A 19,360-nucleotide genomic window follows, 5' to 3' on the forward strand; every position below is an offset into this window, starting at 1 on the left:
CAGTGGACTCGGGGTGCTGCTACCCGCGTCGATCGCCTTATGATTGATCAATCTTCATTCTTCATTTCTTTTTGGATCACAATGCTTCTAAACACCTCTGATTGCTCCATAGGATACTCATTATCTGATTAAGACATATGAATGCAAAATGGATCCTAAAGATGCTAAACTCCTAATCTATATGATCATTATGTACAAAATGGAAGCTTAAAACAATGCAAATATGCAAGATATCAATAATCCCGAATTTTATAACATGACTAAAAGTTAGTAGGATATAATTAACTTTTGGACTTAACAAGGCTCAAACTTAGCCCATTTATTTTTTTCTTCACACAGTTTTATACATCACTAAAAGATAAACTAAAACTAAAAGTCCACCACCAAATCGGAAAAAATAAGTTATCCCACCAAAACAAAAATAAAATTGCGAAAATTGGATTTGCCTTCAAAACTAAATAATTATGCTTTTTCCGTTAAAGCCACACAAAAATTCATGCAAAAACCACGTAGAACGAGTTTTTCTACTAAAACCGCAAAACTAAGTTTTTCTATCAAAATCGCAATAAAAAAGAAATATTTTTCCACTAAAATTGCATAATCGGGTTTTCCTACCAAAATAGTAGAACAGAAAAAACGCAAAAAATGAGTTTTCACGTCAAAGCAAGTTTTCTCGCTAAAACCACAAAAACGAATCTTCAACGAGTTTTCCATCAAAATAACAAAACAGAGTTTCCCGCTAAAACCGCAAAAATGAGTTTTTCCACCGCAAAAATATGTTTTCTCGCCAAAACCGGAAAGTAAGATAATACAAACGAATTTTTTCACAAAAACTACGAAGGGGGGGGGGGGGCATGAGCAGCTTCAGTTTCTCTACAATATTTTTATTTCAGATGCTTTCAATAAATCGGAATGGCTCATTACATTCCCAAGAACAGACGAAGCTGTAAACAGGCACTTTACCACAGTTCAAGTACCTAGAGTCTAAGGACATTTATAGTTGGTTTTTATGATGCTATACAGAAAATTTAAACTGGACCGATTAGATGACATCCTTTTCGTAAGACCCTGTTTTCAAACCTGAGAGACGTTTTTGTATCATCAAATTTAGAAAATATAATCATGACAAAAAAAAAAGACTTTTGTATTATAATTCATGTCAAATATGCTTGTAAATCGTAAAACGTTATTGATTGGCTTGACATATTTGGTGTTTTGATTTTTATGTTGAAAAGTAGAGAGGCAACATTGCAACAACGCCAAAAAAAAAAAGCACAAAAGCTTTAACAATTTATTTAAACACCAATCATATGGCTAACTCAACTGATTATTAATCATCTTGAAATAGTAACCACTTAATTTTATGAGTCTTGGCTTATTTTAATTTGACGATCCGTTGATAACAGCAAGCTTTAACGGTGCTTGCTCCTGGTTTCGCTGCTGTACATCCTGTACATGCAACAACATACAACCACAAGGTCCACAACTATGTTATTTTTCTAAGCATTCAAACCGAAACCAACGTATGCTGGAATATCTCCCAAAAATTGTAATTCTAATTCTTTGCTCGTACAAGGAAATCAAGATCGTTAACAAATTGAATTTAAATTATGAAATGTTACTATATTTACTTACCAGTCGTAAACTGTGGGAGAATTAGGATGAGAAGGTTTATCAAAGACATTAGCACCAATCTCCCTTGTGGTCACATTACTTGCCGGATGAAACACACTTCTCCACACGTCCACTTTCCGCCCAGAGCTCGGTGTGACTGGAGTACCCGGACTCGCCGGTAAAGACACCGATCCGCCCGCCATTGTTCCTTCTAAGAACACATATAAATAATAAAAAATATATATATATATATATATATATATATATATATGTATATGTATATGAGAATTATAAAACATCATAATATCATACTCAAATCTCAAATGTTTCAATTTACCTTTGGTATTGTTCAGGCCAGTTAAACCGGTGGAGATTCGCCTGAGATGGCCACGGCCACGGGCTTCAGGTTGAGGACCAGCCACGACGTCGTCCCAGAGGTTTTCAAGGACGCCCATTTTTATTTTGCTTAGAGAGATCATATGTTCATGTCCCTCCTTTAAATACTTAACACGATCCGGGTTTGGTGTTATTTGAATTGGTCAGGTCAAAGAGATTGAGCTCATCCCTTTGGTTTATTGAAATGTATAACTATGAGAAGTGAACCACCATATCAATATTTTATTGATATTTTTCCTCCAAGATTTGCACCAAAATAACCGGTGTTACACTGACACAAACGGAAACCAAATCAGTTATCCACCAGTTTAACTAACCAGTCTTAACAACTTTGGACACGTGACAATCAATTCAAATAGCAAATTCGCGAGCTGGTCTCTTGCGAAAATTTGTCCGTTTCCTTTGGATATAAGTGAGACTGAAGCTTTCAAGAATGTCAAAAAAGATTTTGTTTCCACTTTTTTATATATATTCTTTGCATATACAACAATTAAAGATTGCCTTTATTTTTATCAGAACAAAATATTTTCTTATTTTATTGCATACATATTCCTTGTTCCTTAAAGTAAAATCAGGAAGAAGCATTGCTCCATCTTGAGAGAGAGAAAAGAAACATGAAATGCTAGAGGATGATTGTTTGCAGTTTTTGGATTGGTTCTTGGTTTTTGTTTTAATAAAAGGAAAAGTTCAACAATTTAGAGGTATATATTTTCCCTTAAATCTACAAGCCAAGACCAACAGAACCAACCACACTTGAAGTTTCTTTACTTGGGTGTAAAGTAAACATGTAACAACAGTCAAATATTATTCTCTCTTATTCATGACTCCTTAACCTATGAAGTAAGATTTAGACCCAGTCTTTGACGATCACATGATTTTCTTTACAGATCAATCTCAAACCTAGAACAGCGCTGTAAAAGACTCTAAAAACATACTGTCAAAGTTCTGAAACAGAAAACTTTAAACACAAAGAGGAACACTTTTAGATCATCATATATATTGATGATCTTAGAACCCCTTTAGATCATTATCATCGTCTTTCCAATTTTCCTTAGCTTTTTTCGACAAATCTTCCACGCCCTTGTCAACATCATGCCGTGCCCTATCCGCCTCCTCACCGGACCCAACCACTGCCTCTGTGACCTTCTGAGCTGTGCTCTTAGCCGTCTCCCACGCATCTTTCACGGTTTCCATAGTCTTTTCCCCAACATCTTGGGCCTTTTCCTTAAACCCCTGAGCCAAATCCACTGCTTTCTCCTTTGAATCCTCTGCATATTCCTTGGCTCTATTTTTAGTCTCTTCCGCTCTATCTTTCGTTTTCTCTTTCACATCATAAGCTTTGTCCTTAACCTTCTCTTTCGTCTCGTAGGCTTTATCAGCTGCTCTGCTCGCTCCTTCGTTCACTCTATCCTTGGTCTCTTCAGCAGAATCTTTCGTCTTCTCTTTCACATCATAAGCTTTGTCCTTGGCCTTCTCTTTCGTCTCGTAAGCTTTATCAGCTGCTCTACTCGCTCCTTCATTCACTTTATCCTTACTCTCTTCCGCATAACCTTTCGTCTTCTCTTTCACATCATAAGCTTTGTCCTTAGTCTTCTCTTTCATATCATAAGCTTTGTCCTTAGCTTGCTCTTTGCAAGCCTCTAAGTCTTCGCCAGATTTATCTCTCCATTTCCGTGAATCATTAGCCAAATCAGCCCTTGAGTCTCTTGCTTTCTCTACTGGATAGTTTCTTCCCTGTAAAACCAGAACAATCATTCTTGAAAGTTTCAAGTTTCACCTTGTGTTAATAACGATAACTCAAAGATACGTCTGATAAACGAAGGGGGAATAAAATCATAACTACTGATTAACCGTTAAAGTATCTACAACTTGATTTCTTGTAAGTAAAGCCTTATTCAAAAAATAAAACCTTCATTCTTGTAACACAAGTTAACCTAATTGTTTTTGGAAACCTAATTGTTTGTGTAAATGGGAAACAGGAATCATTAACGGTGACAAGATATAAACAATTTCCCGTACATGATAACCTAATTGTTTGTGTAAACCTAATTGTTTGTGTAAATGGGAAATGGGAATCATCATCGGTGACTAGTTAATGATTCCCATTTTCTATACGATTTTTTTCACAGAAATTTTTTTATATCTTAAGTTGTGTGAATCATTAACTAGTCACCAACTTAAGATATAAAAAATTTCTGTGAAAAAAATCGTATAGAAAATGGGAATCATTAACTAGTCACCGATGATGCACCGATTTGTTTTATATGTGTATATGTAATAATTACCTTAGAATGGTTATTGACCGATGAAGCAAAAATGACACGAGAATTTTTCCGACCAATCACCACCGCAGGAGTTCTGGGAGGAGCTCGGCTCTTAGGGAAAGCTCTAAAGAGACCGCAAGAAGCTGTGCTCGACAGTTGCATAGCCGCCATATTCATCAATCAGAGAAACAATTTCTTCTCAACAACAATTTCTTCTCAATTTAGCATTTGAATATATTTTTGTTTTGTCTGAAACTTTCGAAGTGTCGTCGTTCTCATCTTTCGCATATGTCTATAAGTTTATAGGGCCAGTAAACACAGCTGGCGGCACGTAGTTGACATATGTCACTAAAATAACACGTGTCAACTTGTTTTGCGTTTTCTCTTGAGCTCTTCTATGCTTTGACCGACCTTTTCTCTCCTTTTCATTTTCTTTTCTCTTTTTTACCAGTAACGAAGGTTGTTCCCTAGCAGTACGGTTAATCGATACCTGACATAGATCCACGCATCCGCACGGATATTTGTTTTTATATTTTCTGGAAACCAAAATTCGCATTGTCGATTTCCGTTTAAATTAGGAAATTAAGAAAACTCTAATTTCCGAGAGGTCCCGGAGATCTGTTAATACCACACGCCAAACAATCAGAACACGAGATAACAACGAAAAAATATAAGAAATCGTAAAAAAATAACAAAGAGAAGTCTTATTCCGGTCGCTACGTAGCTACCGAGCTTGGTTCGAGCTCGGTAGCTACGTAGCGACCGGACAGCGTGCATGTGCGGTAGTTGCGTAATGACCGAGCTTGGTTCGTCCGTATTCTGATCGTCATACTCAGACCTATCAGTAGCTGGTCTGGGTATATTTCCGATGGCTTATGTTTGATCTAAAAAGAATTCGAACGAAGCTTTATCTCGGGAACATACGTTGTGACGTTTTCTTGTCCGAGCAAGATTTGTTGCGGAAAGACATACTTGTATTCTGCGGAGATTTGGACGTTAACTTCGTCGTAACCGTTTTCAACCCCAACACATTTTTATTCATTGACATTTGTTTTTCATAATTAGCGTCATATATTTTAGATGTGTCATAATATAACTAATTGTATTCATAAGACCTAGATCGAATCAGATAATATGATTATTTTTGGTACAAATATCCAAACTATTTTCAAATACATTTGTTATTTAGATATTTTTAGGTTCATATACATCAGAACCGAACTCGTCCAAATCCAGAAGGACCCAACTCAAAACTCACACATAAATTTACAATATTTTAAAACAAAAAACACGATACCCGAAATAAACAACATGTACCTCAATAGATAGCCAATCTTCATGCCTAATTGATTTTATAAACTAATAAAAAGATTTTTTTTGTTTGTGTTTAGCTGAATTAAATGAAATAGAAAGAGTTTTTTATTTAATAAAATAATTATATGGAGTGAAAATTAAGTGACAATAAATGTAATACATTTTTATTATTTTGATTTAAGTTTTATTTTATTCACAAAAACATTTTTTTTGAATTATATTTTTGGCTATGTAATTTTTCACTGATTAAAACTTAAATAAAAAAATTTAGTAAAACAAACTAAACCGAACATTTAACCATATGTGAACCCGAGTTATTTTAGATTTTTTATTATATAATTGGCACAAAGTTAATGTTGATTAACTAAAAAATTAAAATATGTATTACTATTATTATGGTAATATAATTATGATGTGATGTATTTTTAAAGTAACATAAATAATGAAATTGTTAAACTGAGTAAAATATGGAAAGATAATTAATTTTATTATATTAATGAAATTAATAAAAAGAGACATTGTACTTTTTTTTTTACTGCTATCAATGTTTTCAAAAAAAAATTCATTTATATTGCTATCCATGTTTCCAAATAGTACCAAAAGGTACTTCAGTTTTAATAATATAAATGATGTCCCACTGTATTACACATTTATTCTTTGGTCTGGACACAGAGATCCAAAAGTTCAAATATTCGTGATTTTTTTAGTTATTCGCAAATTATCCACTCTACTTCGTAGAAAAATGAAAATTAATAATTATCACATATTTTATAAATCATACAAACATATCATCAAAATATTACAACATATCAGCAGGTTAACATCTGCTCATCTTTTTCAAATAGTTTATGTACATCCAAAAAATCACTAAAAGCTAATCATCAACTAATCTTTTCTATGTAGCTTTTCAAAATCAAAAATTTTCGCAAAAACCTAAATATCCACTTATCTCTTTCTTTGGAACCTGCATACACAAAACATATTCAAATTGAAAAGTAGAGCATAACATATATATAAATGAACCATAACTTGGTAAAATTAGTATTCAAACCTGTTGTTAGAATCAGTCATCGACAACCATGTGACAAGATGTTATATTTTCCAGCTCCAGCTCTAAACAACGAGGATTATATAAAAATTAGAATAAAATAACAATAAACTATAAGAATATGGATTGAGAAACTAGATATTAAAACAGAACATACCAGCTTCTAGTTCTAATATATCATCCATGCTTTCCTCCACAAGAAGAGCTTGATTCTCACGTCGAATCCAGTCCTGTGTGCACATGAGAGCTTCAGCCATATTCGGACTCAGTGAATTATGAAAAGAATCAAGTACGCAACTTCCAGCACTAAAAGCAGATTCAGACGCAACTGTTTACATCGGGACCGCTAGAACATCTTTTGCCGTTAAAAAGAGTACTTTGTACTTTGATCTTGTAGTCTTCCACCAATATAAAATATCAAAACCATCATCCTCATCATTTTCACAATCATCAACCAAATATCTTTCCAATTCTGATTCAGATGGTGCATGCCCTTTACTTTCTTTATGTTTTTTGTACATTGAAGTCATCCAAGAGCCAATCTTCCCAATCGTTTGAACATTAACTTCATAAAAATTGTCATCTCTTTTACTAGAAGACACCACATTTTCAGGAATGATAGTCTTGTAGTGCTTAAACATCTTCTCTAATGCATCATCGATCTTTGACAATAGATAAACAGCTTCTTCTTTTGAATAGATTTCATCAATCAACCATTTAACCCACTTCCTCTTGTATCAAGGATCAAGTATAGTTGCAACAAAGATGATCATGTTCATGTTATCAATGTTACCCCAATACTTTTCATGTTTTTCTCTCTTACGGAATTAGTTCCATCCATGCCCCTCTTCATTATCAGTAAAGACAAACCAAAGATCTCTTTCGTGTAAGCATTTGACGTGATGTAAAGAGATCCAGAAATCTTCACAATTGTCTCATAAAGTGATTGCAGGAATGGAACGAGACCCTCAGTGTAAGACCAATCAACATGTGATGGTAAGCTATCAGTCATTTCATGTTTATAAGCTCTGTCTTTTAATTCCAAAAAATAAAAAGCTTTTCTTACCTTAATGGCAGACTCAAACATCAAATAAGTATAATTCCATATAGTTTTCACATCCAAGCAAATACCACAGTTCGTAGGAAGCTTCAGTTGTTCCAAACACTCCTTAAACTTTGACAATCTGCTTGGAGGAGATTTTACATAACGAACAGCCAAATGGATCCGATAAATCACAGCTTCTACATCTTTTAATCCGTCTTTAACAATCAGTCATAATATGTGTACACCACACCGCATATGAAGAAACTCTCCATCTAGCACACAGCCTCCTCTTGATCAGAGACTTCTTCGCATATAACGCACTCCTAAATCATTTGAACTTGTGTTATCCACTGTAATGGTAAAAACTTTGTCGATTACCCAAAACAGCAAACTCTTTTCAATTGTTTTTCCTATCATTTCATCTGAATGACTTGAAATTTGGCAGAAGTTAAGTATTGAATTTCTTCAGCAGCCCAACACTAACAAATAGTAAATTAACTTATTATACACTTATGATATATATAAATATAATAACTTATTTATACATAATTTTATTACAATTTACTACGAATCGGAGAGGATATTTGACATTTTTAAAAGTGATATTTGCTATTTGATTTGTTTCTTACGAATATTAGATATTATTATTTTCTTTGCTTCGAAGCATAACAGATATCCGGATTTTTTGAATCGAAACGAATAATGGATCGAATCAAATTTAACGGATAATTTGCCCAAACCTATTATCCTAGCAGTCTTTTCTAAACGGTCTATTTCCGCAAGAAACTTCCTAGGCACATAAGAAAACTTACTCTCACTCACATGAACAAGTTAAGGTGCTGATGTTTATCACGTGAGTGGTAACTGAGACATCAAATCACATCACACCTTATTATTGGCTTTAGTAGTACTAGCTTCACTGTCCTAGGATTTCTCTATTCCAATAGACTTAAGGGTATAATACAATGCTTTGGCATCCCCTTTGAAGATTACTGGTATAGACTTTAGTTTGTATATCACACATATCAATTCTCAAGGGTGGCAGCCGTAAGGCTATTGCTTCATATTCCAATAGTGAATGTGTCTTCTATGGAGGAATAATTATGGAGTAATTGTCTTCTACCTCTTTGTGATGAAATTATGGTTGCATTTCCATAGCATCCAAAACAAAAAAAGTTCTTCAACAATAGTAATTATTATTTGTAGTTGCTTTACTTCCTTCAATCTCTATAGTATCCTTGGTTCGTAACATGATGAATGTTTTCTTGATTATTTTGAATAACAACTTGTTCCTCATTTTCCATGTACTTCATTCTTAATCATTTTAGAATGATTAACAATTAAATGGTCTAATTGGAAAAGAAATTGCATAGATTTTTAAATTCTGCAAAACCGAAAATTTAAAGCCTATTTGGGGCTAAACTTTTTTGGCTCCGACCAGTAACAAAGGAACGAAGAGGAACATTGAATTGTTTATCATTCCTAAAAAAATATACCATTCACAAAGAATATTTTTTTCTTCTTATTCTTTCTCATTCCATTTTTTGGACATGAATATAGAACAAAACTATTCCTTGTTAAATTTGAGAATGAACAAATAATTTTTTTCATTCATACTATTTTATTTCGATTTTTTCTTCGGTTCACCCTTTAAGATGAAACTGTAAGTTCACCAGTCAATTATAATTTTCCACTTCACGTTCAGTTTTTCTTTTAAGAAAAAAAAATAGTAGCTTTCGCCAAAAAAAAAAGAAGATAAAAAACAGAAAATGTTGTTAACGCCGTCTTCGGATTATTGTAACCCTTGTTTTGTAAATCCTCTTGAACTTTGATCGTATGAAACCTGCTCCCAAGTAATTCTTAACGTGATTAACGGTTCGAGCTACGTTTTGCATTGTTACGCTGAGCTAAACTTTTATTCTTTTTCAAGTTTTTGAATTGATGTTTTTAGATCACGTCAAGTCGTTATAGAGACATAATTAACATCAATTCTGATTATTGTTTGTTATATATCTCACCATATAATCATAAATTTAGAGTTCTTAGATTTTTTATAATTACGTCAAATTTTCAAAAACTAATGAATTCAGCAAAAATATTTTTGATTTCATCTCTAACAGATACATCCTTGGATTCGTAGGTTACGTTTATGTGGTTTTCACATTCTTCCTTGACTTTTATCTATTATTTTATCCTGGTTTGATCATAGAATTTTATATTATTTTGATGTTATGTGTTTTACTAGATATTGTTTATTTAGGTTAAGTCTATTCTTTTATTGAAAGATGAGGTTGGCTCAAGAAAACATAGTAAATTTAGTAAAGATTTAGGTTACATCTCTCCTATAATATAAATATAATAATATTAAAATGGTTAGTGCAGATTGCAATGGAGAATAATCAATTAAGTGGTCAAGAAACTGTTTTTGGTGGTCAGTGTGGATATAGTTTACAAGTCTCAGGTGATTCCAGTTTGTTAAATAAAGAGTTAGTTAAGTTTTTGGCCGAGGAAGACGATGCTTAACTCAGTGAAAACGACACTTCAGTCAGTGAATTTGAGGAAGAATATGAAATAGCCAACACAAAAGATCAACTTGAAACCAAAGATGTTGATCCTAGAAGCAAAAAAAATGAGAATGAAAAGAAAGATGAATTTTGTATCAGAATGGAGTTTAGTTCTGAAGAGACTCGCATATAGCTTATAGCAAGTATGCATGCAATCATGGTTTCAATATACTCTTTTGAGAATACATAAAGAGTTCATGCTACATTTTTATCATACATTGACTTAACTTCCATTAGTCAAACGTTGAGTTGTTGTTAACCGGTAATAGAAAATCGGTTAATTCCTGCATCAACAGGGACCAATGATACATATCAATACATAAACACTTTACTTGTGCAAAAACATACATCAACTAATACAAAATTTAAATTCAATAAATGAACTTTTGAAATCTGGTTTTAACATACGCTAAAGCTTGACATTTACCTAATTTCCACTAGTCAAATAATATCGAATATAAATTTTTTGTCACGTATTGATTAAGTAAGGTTTTCATTGTATTATGTGGTAATTAAACTGTATTACGTAGTAATTGAATGAGAAAAATAAATCATGTAGGTAAAACGATTTCTTTCTCGTATAATTCATTAGTTAGCTTTTCTCTTTAATTTTTTTCTTCAACTTTTTCGACAACAGAAAACACTAACACCGAGAAAACGAAAGAAGACAAAATTGAACAAAGAGAAAATGGATTGTCTTCGATAAGCTAAACATTCTCATTTCTCTGTCAATTACTACGTACTATGGTTTAATTATCACATAATACAATAAAAAATTTACTTAATCAACAAGTGACAGAATTTATTTTCGGTATTATTTGACTAGTAAAGATTAGCTAAATCTATTTTATTAAATTTAAGTACAAAATAAAACTAACATTATTTTCAACAGATTTATTACATCTTTTGTTTCCTTATTTTCGCTCAACTTAACTACTTTATTAATTGCATTTTTTCAAAATAATTTGACATCATGTCTTATATAGAAATATAAAACAGAATTTACCTATATTTAAGTGTTTTATTATATCTTTTACCTTTTTTTATACTTCTTAACTACTTCATTAAGATATGGATATCAGGTATACGGTTGGGTATGGATTGGTTCTTTCGGACATCGAATTTTTTATGGGTTTTGAAATTATGCTTTGTTCGAGTATTATAAATTTTCTGGTGGTTTCCAGATCCTGGTGGGTTTGGTTTTTATATGCAGGAACATAAAAATGAACAAAATTTTATATATTTAGGAATGTCACTAAACAATTTATAAAAAAATTAACAACAAATATCCGCGCGGATGCGCATGTCAAGCTTTAGTGTATGTTAAAACTAGATTTCGAAAGTTCATAGGTGATGTATGTTTTTGCACAGGTGAAGTGTTTATGTATTGATCTGGACCATTGGTCCATGTTGATGTAGGAATTAGCTGATTTTCTGTTACTGGTTAACGACAACTCAACGTTTGACTAACGGAAATTAGGTCAATGTATGACAAAATCAAATCTTGAAAGTTCGCGTATGAAAATTAAATTTTGTACTAGTTGATATATGTTTTCGCACAGGTAACATGTTTATGTACTGATCGGGACCGTTGACCCTTGTTGATGTATGAATTAGCTGATTTTCCCCTACCAATCACAAGGTGTGGTTATAAAGTTCGTATGGTTTGCTACGTTCGGTGTACCGTATAATATAAGATTGTGTCTTTCGAGCCGAATCATAACCATGACTTAGTGAGAACACTTATGAAACATTTTTTAAAGGGAAATCGAGCAATAATTATCTCTCAAAAATAACATGTTGATGATGCCAAGATGTCAGGAAATTCAGCAAAAGCAACCGTTAAAATGATGATCATGGAAGTTGGGGGTAGCGAAAATCTGGGTTTTTTTTAGAACGATTATTGCAATTACATATTCCATAAGCGGATGGAAGCAATGGTAAAGGGAGATGCTGGAGCGGTTTTGGAATACTTTCAGAAAAAGAAAGAAGATAATTCATCATTTTTTTATTCAAAGCAACTTGATGAGGACGATATGATCACTAATATCTATTGGGCAGATGATCAGTCTATAAGCGATTACAATCTCTTTTGGAGATGTTGTTTGCTTTTACACAACTTATAAGACCAATGATTATGATAGACCGCCTGCTCCATTTGTCAGGGTCAATCATCACAAGCAAACTGTTGTGTTCGAAGTTGCTCTTTTATAAGATGAAACCACTGAGTCTTTTAAGTGATTTTTTGAGACTTTTCTCGGAGGAATGTCTGGAAAACAACCCAAAATAGTTTTTACAGACTAATCTGTAGCAATGGTGAATGCAATAGTGAAGGTGTTTCCAGAGACAAAACATAGGTTATGCGTTTGACATACTTATCAAAATGCTGCAAAGAATTTGAATCGTGTATTTCACGAACAAGACCAGTTTGGCATGGATTTTGGAAAATGGGTATATGACCATGAAGAAGAAAAATATTGGTTATTGGCATGGAGTAAAATGGTCAACATGCATAAATTGACAGAGAATAAATGGCTGAAGAATTTGTTTGAGACGAAAGAAAAATGAGCAATGGTATATTACGCCATACTTTTACAATTGATATGGTGAGCCCACAACGAAACGAATGTATGAATAGTATTTTGAAAAGATACTTGAAGCACATGTTTATACTCAACTTCAACCTTCTTCTCAATTTACCTTTTTGAATTGAAACATTGACAATTTTTATGCTTTAGTTTCGGACACTCTAAAACACTTGAAAAAATCGCAGTATTTTATTAGCCTTTATGTTTGGTTTAATGTGGAAGGTGAAGATTTACAAAACAAGGATTGCAATAATCCGACCGCGTTAACTTGGCAAAAATTAGTATTTTTTTTTTTTAGAAAAAAAATAAACGTGAGATGGCAAATTATAATTGGTTGATAAATCCAAAAAAAAACTTTTTTTTTAATTTCTAAATGTTTATTTTCTATTCGTTCTTTCTTGGCCCAGTGGAAACCATGGTGTTTTTGTTGTTTCACTTTTTTTTTTAATTTTCCTTATTGTTTTGGAAAATAAAAAGAGCAAATCTCTCTGTTTTTGGTTGATTTTCCTTATTTAGGTGATTTTGTTGTGTATCAATAAAAAAGCAGAGCAGTTCTTCAAGTTCTTTATTTATCTATGTTTTTGGTTGATTTAATAATATCCGAAAAGCTTCTTCTCTCGTTTTTCATTTTGAAGTATTTGTGGGTTTACCGGAAATCATCGTATCCCGGATGCTTTTCCAAAATTTCTTTTCTCTATTGGTTATCCTCAAATCTTTTTCCCTGATAAAATCATTCTTTGTTTCTTTGAAATTTAGGCAAAGTATTCTTAGGGGATAAAGATTTGAGTTTTTCATGTTTGTCTTCACAGTTTGGTCCAGCTCAAGAAGAGTTGAAGCTTACTATAGAGTAGGTATTTCAATAACGGCTGTATTAAATTGGTTGAAGCTTCTTGCTATATGTCACATCCAATGAAGAAGATGGAGATTTTGAGAAGCGATGGTGAGAGGAAAGCAATCAAGTGGAATCAAGCTTCTGAGGGGATTAGCTCTGGTCACCAGAGAGTGAGTCGGTGCCGGTTTCTGGCGACTCTGCAACCTCTTCCCTTCGTGCAACACGTGGAGTCCACGAAGGCAGCCTTAGTTCAAGACACGTTAAAAGACAAATGTCTTTCTGTTGATCCATTTAGATTTTCTCTGTTGGGCTTAATATTGGGCTTTATTGTAAAAGGTTTAGTTTGGTTTCACTTGTAACTGTAATGCCCATTGGGCAATGTTTCCATTTAATGGAAATTGGGTTGACAAAAAAAAATCTCGGTCTTTCCAATTTATCCGAGCCTATTAAATAGCTAGAGAGAAAGAGAGCAAATCTGTCATCATTTCCTCATTTCCGTTCGAGAATCTTCTAATCAAACATGGCCCAGAATCTGGTCGGCTTAACCGAGAAACTAAGCTTGTCTTCGGGCAAGATTGTGTTGACCAGCTCCGACGGCGATTCTTTCGAGATCGACGAAGCAGTAGCTCGCGAATCCCACACCATAGCTGAAATGCTCGAAGCCGGGTGTGCCGGAACAATCCCGCTTCAGAACGTCACCGGAAAAATCCTCGACAAAGTCATCGACTACTGCAAGACCCACGTCGAAGCTGGTCCGATTGATGAAGACGAAGAGGCGAAGAAGAAACTGAAGATTTGGAAAGCGGAGTTCATGAAAGTAGATCTGGACACCATCTCCGAGCTCATCCTGGCTGCTAACTATCTCAACCTCCCAGGCCTTCTCGATCTTTCATGTCAGACGCTTGCAGATTACATTAAAGACAAAACACCAGAGGATGTTCGCGAGATCTTCAAAATTCAGAACGATTTCACGCCCGAAGAAGAAGCAGCTGTTCGCAAGGAGAACGTATGGGCTTTTGAATGATTCTAATTAATAATTTCTTTGATCTGTCTACTTCGTGAAACCATAGTGTGTGCTATTCACTTTGGCCTCTTTAGTTTTCAATGCTTATGTCTATCATCTCTTTAATTTCAATGCTTTATCTCCAGGCAAATTCTCCGCAACTGTGGAAGATTGGCGTCGCCGCCGTTTTCATAATAGGATTAGGTTTTCTTTTAATAAAGAAAAGGTAATGTGGACCAAGGCCACGATCACGCAAATATTGTGTGTACTATTTGAACTAATGTTATTTTCTCAGATAAAAAAACAAACCAGCAAAGTACCCGTTTTAGCTCTTCAAAAAGAGCACTGCTTTGGAACTTTAACTCAAAACAGCTCTTTGGCATTTACCATAATCAGGCTTGACCTTCACGCTTCTTATCCTCCCCAGCTTCATTATTAGAAGAAGCTCCATTAGACACTGCTCCTGCTCCTGCTCCTGCTTCAGCATTGTTGTTCTCCTCAGGTGGCTGAACCTGTTCATCATCAGGGAGAGGCTCTTCCACATAATCATTCTCAAAAGCATCAGCTGGAACCTCGTAAATCCTAACTTCAGGCTTCGAAGGATCCTTCACCAAAGCATACTTTCCTTCACTCAGCTTCATACACAGATCAACAATCGACTTCACAATACCCCACATGTTTGAAGTGTTGAGATAAATCTGCCAGCGAAATCCTTCGGCCTATACCCCCAAAACTGATAATATCACAATGTTAATATGATCACGAGGATGAACCCTAGAAACGAAACAAATCTTCATCACACCCGCATAAGCCAAAAGAGCATGTGCAGCCCATTTAGCTAACTTATTAGTTATTACCATTGTTCTTCAACTTATTAGCTAAAACCGCACCTCTCTGAGTCTCAAGCTTCTGTTTCCAATCAACACCAGAGTATTTCGGATCAAACTCGTTAAGAGCACTCAAAGAGAGGAAACACTTGTGGTTATCTAGTTCAACAGTGCTCTGTAACTCGCACCTAGCAACTAGATACATATTATTATCATCAAGTTTCCATCTCCTATACCTATAAAGCAATAGAGAAGCATTCTCTTCCCCTTCATTAGCATTTAGGATTGGCTCATCAAGGGTTTCCCTTTTTCCATTCTTAACCAAAACCTGCTGAGCAAAAAGCTCTGGTTGATGAAAGCAGCCTCCACGCCTAGAGAATGAGCAGAGTTGATATCGTCTTTGCCTTCAGGAAGTGGCTCCTGAGAAGTCTCGTGAACCGATAACAAATCAGGCGGTGGCCCATCTCTCTTATCAAAGAATAACTTGTTCCCAACACGTTAAATGAGCGCATATAAGAGCAGCGAGGACATCATCAGTGGCGAAAATAGTTGCTTCATCTTCTTTAGCAAGACGTCCAATAACAAGATCGTCACTTCTAGGGAAACGTGGCTTAGGTTCACATACAGCTTCATAACTATGGAATCGCAGAGCACCATTATTGGTTGGTGACAATTAACGCATATTAGTAATTTCACTGCCTACCCGAGTTGAATTGGTTGATAAGAATGGACCCTGACAATAACCTAGCGATCTTCCTGACGCGTATGGATAGAATCCTGAAAGCTAAATCTCCGTTTGAGGACATAAGGCTGTCTCTAGGGAAACAACGGAAAGATGAACCGTTTTACATGTGTATCATAATCCACAAGACTTTGTGAGAAGCAGGACTTAAGATAACTCATCTCCGAGCTATTCTTATGCAAGTTTAATTAAGGAAAAGTAGGATCTAGTTGGAACTGGTAATTAATCAGCGAACGTGATATACAGACCCCGGGAGTGTAATCGGGAGTAACAATAAAGCACCAAACTTGAAAGAACAAAAGCAATAATATTTTTCATTTGACAAAAACAATAAAGCAATACACGCAAACGTTTTAACAATCAGAACGAGTTTGTGTTTCAAGGACAAAGCAAACATAAACCGGAAGGAAAAAAAGGAGATATTTAAAGAAGAAACTCAAAGAGAAGAACGCGACTGCAACTTACACAGCTTATGAATCAGACGAAGGCATTGAATAGCATCTCAAGCCTCATCGTACTCCTCTTCTTCCTCCTCGTACTCTTCTTCACCGGCTGTAGCATCCTGGTACTGCTGATACTCTGCAACAAGATCATTCATGTTACTCTCTGCTTCCGTGAACTCCATCTCGGCCATGCCTTCTCCTGTGTACCAATGAAGGAAAGCCTTTCTCCTTAACATAGCTGTGAACTGCTCGCTCACACGCCTGAACATCTCCTGGATCGAAGTTGAGTTTCCGATGAAAGTCGACGCCATTTTCAAACCCGTTGGTGCAATGTCACAGACGCTGGACTTGACGTTGTTAGGGATCCATTCAACAAAGTAGGATGAGTTTTTGTTCTGAATGTTCATCATCTGCTCATCGACCTCCTTAGTGCTAAGCTTCCCACGGAACACAGCGGACGCAGTTAGGTAACGTCCGTGACGAGGGTCAGCAGCGCACATCATGTTCTTGGCATCCCACATCTGCTGGGTCAGTTCAGGGACACTCAAGGCACTGTACTGCTGTGATCCTCTTGACGTCAAGGGAGCAAAACCAACCATGAAGAAGTGGAGCCTCGGGAAAGGGATCAGGTTCACAGCAAGCTTCCTAAGGTCGGAGTTGAGTTGACCAGGGAAACGAAGGCAGCATGTGACACCACTCATGGTAGCCGAGATGAGGTGGTTAAGGTCACCAACTAATGAATCACAAAGAAAACAAGTCAGGAGACTCAAAACCACATTACAAGAATCTGTAAAATTATAGAATTGACTCACATGTGGGATTAGCAAGCTTGAGGGTACGGAAGCAGATATCGTAGAGGGCCTCATTGTCCAAAACCATACACTCGTCAGCGTTTTCGACAAGCTGATGCACAGAGAGAGTTGCATTGTATGGCTCAACAACAGTGTCAGAGACCTTAGGAGAAGGAAACACAGAGAAGGTCATCATCATACGGTCTGGATACTCCTCTCTTATCTTAGAGATGAGAAGCGTCCCCATGCCAGATCCAGTACCTCCACCCAACGAGTGACAAACCTGGAAACCTATTATACCAAAGAGCCAAACCAACGCATCAACAATATGCAAGAAATCAATCTTAACCTAGATCGAGATTCAAAACCTAATGAGATATCTTCTCACCTTGTAGACAGTCGCTGTTCTCAGCTTCCTTCCTCACAACATCAAGCACGGAATCGATCAACTCCGCGCCCTCCGTGTAGTGACCTTTCGCCCAGTTGTTCCCGGCGCCGGACTGCCCAAACACGAAGTTATCGGGACGGAAGATCTGTCCGTACGGTCCAGATCTGAGCGAATCCATGGTGCCAGGCTCCAGATCCATGAGAACGGCGCGTGGAACGTACTTTCCCCCGCTCGCCTCGTTGAAATACACATCGATGCGTTCGAGCTGGAGAGGAGAGTCGCCTACGTATTGGCCGGTGTGATCGATGCCGTGCTCTCCGCAGATCACTTCCCAGAACTTGGCACCGATCTGGTTTCCACATTGACCGCCTTGGATATGGAGGATCTCTCTCATTTTTCTCCTTCGCTTTGTTTCTTGAGAGAGAGAAAAGAAAAGGGAAGAGCTGAGATGAGAAAATGGCGACGAGCGGAGGATTAAAAAGTTAATCTGCTATATATAGTTTTTTTATTTATTTGCTTACAAATGTGCCCTTGTTCTTTATTTGGATTTCTGATTGGACCCCTAGATCTTTTATATGTTTAATTTTCCTTCTCTTGGCTGTACGACAGCGGAGGATTTCAAATACCTCTCTCCCACTTGTCCTCCACAGATATTTTTGCTATTTTAAAACAAAATATTAACTAATTTAGTTTTTTTCTTCTGCCGAACAGGTTTTGTTCTTATTATGGATAAGTACAATAATTAATATGCATAATCAAATCAAGGTTGTAAAAATAATCGAAAATTCTATCTTTATTCATAACATAGATGTTCCTTATATAGGAGATTTCACCGTCATAGATTTATGAAAAGATTACAAATCATAATCTTTTGGTTATGATCCATCCACAATCTGGTTCATAACACTTTCTTTTGGATGTCATAACCGTTTAGAGCTTATAATGTGCTTTAATGTTGTCTCATTAAAACCTTATTAGGAAAATCCAATTGGGACAAAACCAGAGTGAAAAAAAAGAGTACAACACACATTACTCCCCCTGATTTGGACATTACTGAAGGTCCCTTGGACCTCTCCAATTTTCTGCAATCTGTGGGTGATGAAGATCTTAGGCAGAATATGCTTCGTCCTCGAACATGATAGTTGGTTCTTCTTTACCATCGGCCATGCCACAATCTAATCGAATATATTGAGTCATCGACCTCAAATACACACACACACGAAATCTTGGATGATGTTGTTGTGATATGCGTGTACCACCATGTGTAAAACATAACCTGACTGAAAACAAATCAATAAAACCAAATAACCACTCTTTGGGCTGGTTAGTATAAAATAAACTAAAATCAAAGGCTTCTTCATCGTCCTTCTTATGGACCAATCAGATCAGTGTCTAAAACCAAGACTTATTCATCGTCAATCTCAGGACTAAATGGACTTCTTTATCGTCCACCTTTGGACTGAATGGATCAATGTCCAAAACAAGTGATCTCACGCCCATG

The 19,360-nt window shown here is 35.6% G+C and overlaps 4 protein-coding genes and 1 pseudogene across 4 annotated transcripts; 1 reads left to right on the forward strand and 4 right to left on the reverse strand.

Annotated features, from left to right (window-relative positions):
- Nucleotides 1-1,164: 1,164 nt before the first annotated feature.
- On the reverse strand, nucleotides 1,165-2,098 carry LOC106326101 (auxin-repressed 12.5 kDa protein). Its single transcript, XM_013764128.1, has 3 exons — nucleotides 1,952-2,098; nucleotides 1,636-1,825; nucleotides 1,165-1,449 (listed from the first exon to the last, which is right to left on the reverse strand). Exons 1-3 carry the CDS (start codon nucleotides 2,091-2,093, stop codon nucleotides 1,413-1,415), a joined length of 369 nt encoding a protein of 122 aa, XP_013619582.1. The 5' UTR covers nucleotides 2,094-2,098; the 3' UTR covers nucleotides 1,165-1,412.
- Nucleotides 2,099-2,868: 770 nt separating this feature from the next.
- Nucleotides 2,869-4,529, reverse strand: LOC106325786 (late embryogenesis abundant protein 1). The gene is made up of 2 exons (XM_013763834.1): nucleotides 4,296-4,529; nucleotides 2,869-3,744 (listed from the first exon to the last, which is right to left on the reverse strand). The coding sequence occupies exons 1-2, from the start codon at nucleotides 4,449-4,451 to the stop codon at nucleotides 3,019-3,021; spliced, it is 882 nt and encodes a 293-aa protein (XP_013619288.1). The 5' UTR covers nucleotides 4,452-4,529; the 3' UTR covers nucleotides 2,869-3,018.
- Nucleotides 4,530-14,122: 9,593 nt separating this feature from the next.
- Nucleotides 14,123-14,954, forward strand: LOC106327024 (SKP1-like protein 18). The gene is made up of 2 exons (XM_013765023.1): nucleotides 14,123-14,671; nucleotides 14,815-14,954. Exons 1-2 carry the CDS (start codon nucleotides 14,186-14,188, stop codon nucleotides 14,896-14,898), a joined length of 570 nt encoding a protein of 189 aa, XP_013620477.1. The 5' UTR covers nucleotides 14,123-14,185; the 3' UTR covers nucleotides 14,899-14,954.
- Nucleotides 14,720-16,168, reverse strand: LOC106324164 (annotated as a pseudogene).
- Nucleotides 16,169-16,505: 337 nt separating this feature from the next.
- LOC106327023 (tubulin beta-4 chain-like) lies at nucleotides 16,506-18,333 on the reverse strand. The gene is made up of 3 exons (XM_013765022.1): nucleotides 17,860-18,333; nucleotides 17,493-17,762; nucleotides 16,506-17,413 (listed from the first exon to the last, which is right to left on the reverse strand). Exons 1-3 carry the CDS (start codon nucleotides 18,251-18,253, stop codon nucleotides 16,740-16,742), a joined length of 1,338 nt encoding a protein of 445 aa, XP_013620476.1. The 5' UTR covers nucleotides 18,254-18,333; the 3' UTR covers nucleotides 16,506-16,739.
- Between the last annotated feature and the right edge of the window lie 1,027 nt (nucleotides 18,334-19,360).

The sequence above is a fragment of the Brassica oleracea genome, chromosome C2 (genome assembly GCF_000695525.1).
Source record: "Brassica oleracea var. oleracea cultivar TO1000 chromosome C2, BOL, whole genome shotgun sequence".
NCBI classification, from domain to species: Eukaryota; Viridiplantae; Streptophyta; class Magnoliopsida; order Brassicales; family Brassicaceae; genus Brassica; species Brassica oleracea.

Bases quoted from the DNA above. Each gene is read 5' to 3' on its own strand.
- LOC106326101 (XM_013764128.1), bottom strand. From the start codon at position 2,093: ATGATCTCTCTAAGCAAAATAAAAATGGGCGTCCTTGAAAACCTCTGG. The intron at 1,826-1,951 runs GTAAATTGAAAC...ATGTGTTCTTAG, and splicing joins TGGCCTGAACAATACCAAAG to AAGGAACAATGGCGGGCGGA. The intron at 1,450-1,635 runs GTAAGTAAATAT...TTGCATGTACAG, and splicing joins TCTCCCACAGTTTACGACTG to GATGTACAGCAGCGAAACCA.
- LOC106327024 (XM_013765023.1), top strand. From the start codon at position 14,186: ATGGCCCAGAATCTGGTCGGCTTAACCGAGAAACTAAGCTTGTCTTCG. The intron at 14,672-14,814 runs GTATGGGCTTTT...CTTTATCTCCAG, and splicing joins CAGCTGTTCGCAAGGAGAAC to GCAAATTCTCCGCAACTGTG.
- LOC106325786 (XM_013763834.1), bottom strand. From the start codon at position 4,451: ATGAATATGGCGGCTATGCAACTGTCGAGCACAGCTTCTTGCGGTCTC. The intron at 3,745-4,295 runs GTAATTATTACA...CTGGTTTTACAG, and splicing joins CGGTCAATAACCATTCTAAG to GGAAGAAACTATCCAGTAGA.
- LOC106327023 (XM_013765022.1), bottom strand. From the start codon at position 18,253: ATGAGAGAGATCCTCCATATCCAAGGCGGTCAATGTGGAAACCAGATC. The intron at 17,763-17,859 runs GTGAGAAGATAT...TTGGTATAATAG, and splicing joins GAACAGCGACTGTCTACAAG to GTTTCCAGGTTTGTCACTCG. The intron at 17,414-17,492 runs GTGAGTCAATTC...GTGATTCATTAG, and splicing joins CAAGCTTGCTAATCCCACAT to TTGGTGACCTTAACCACCTC.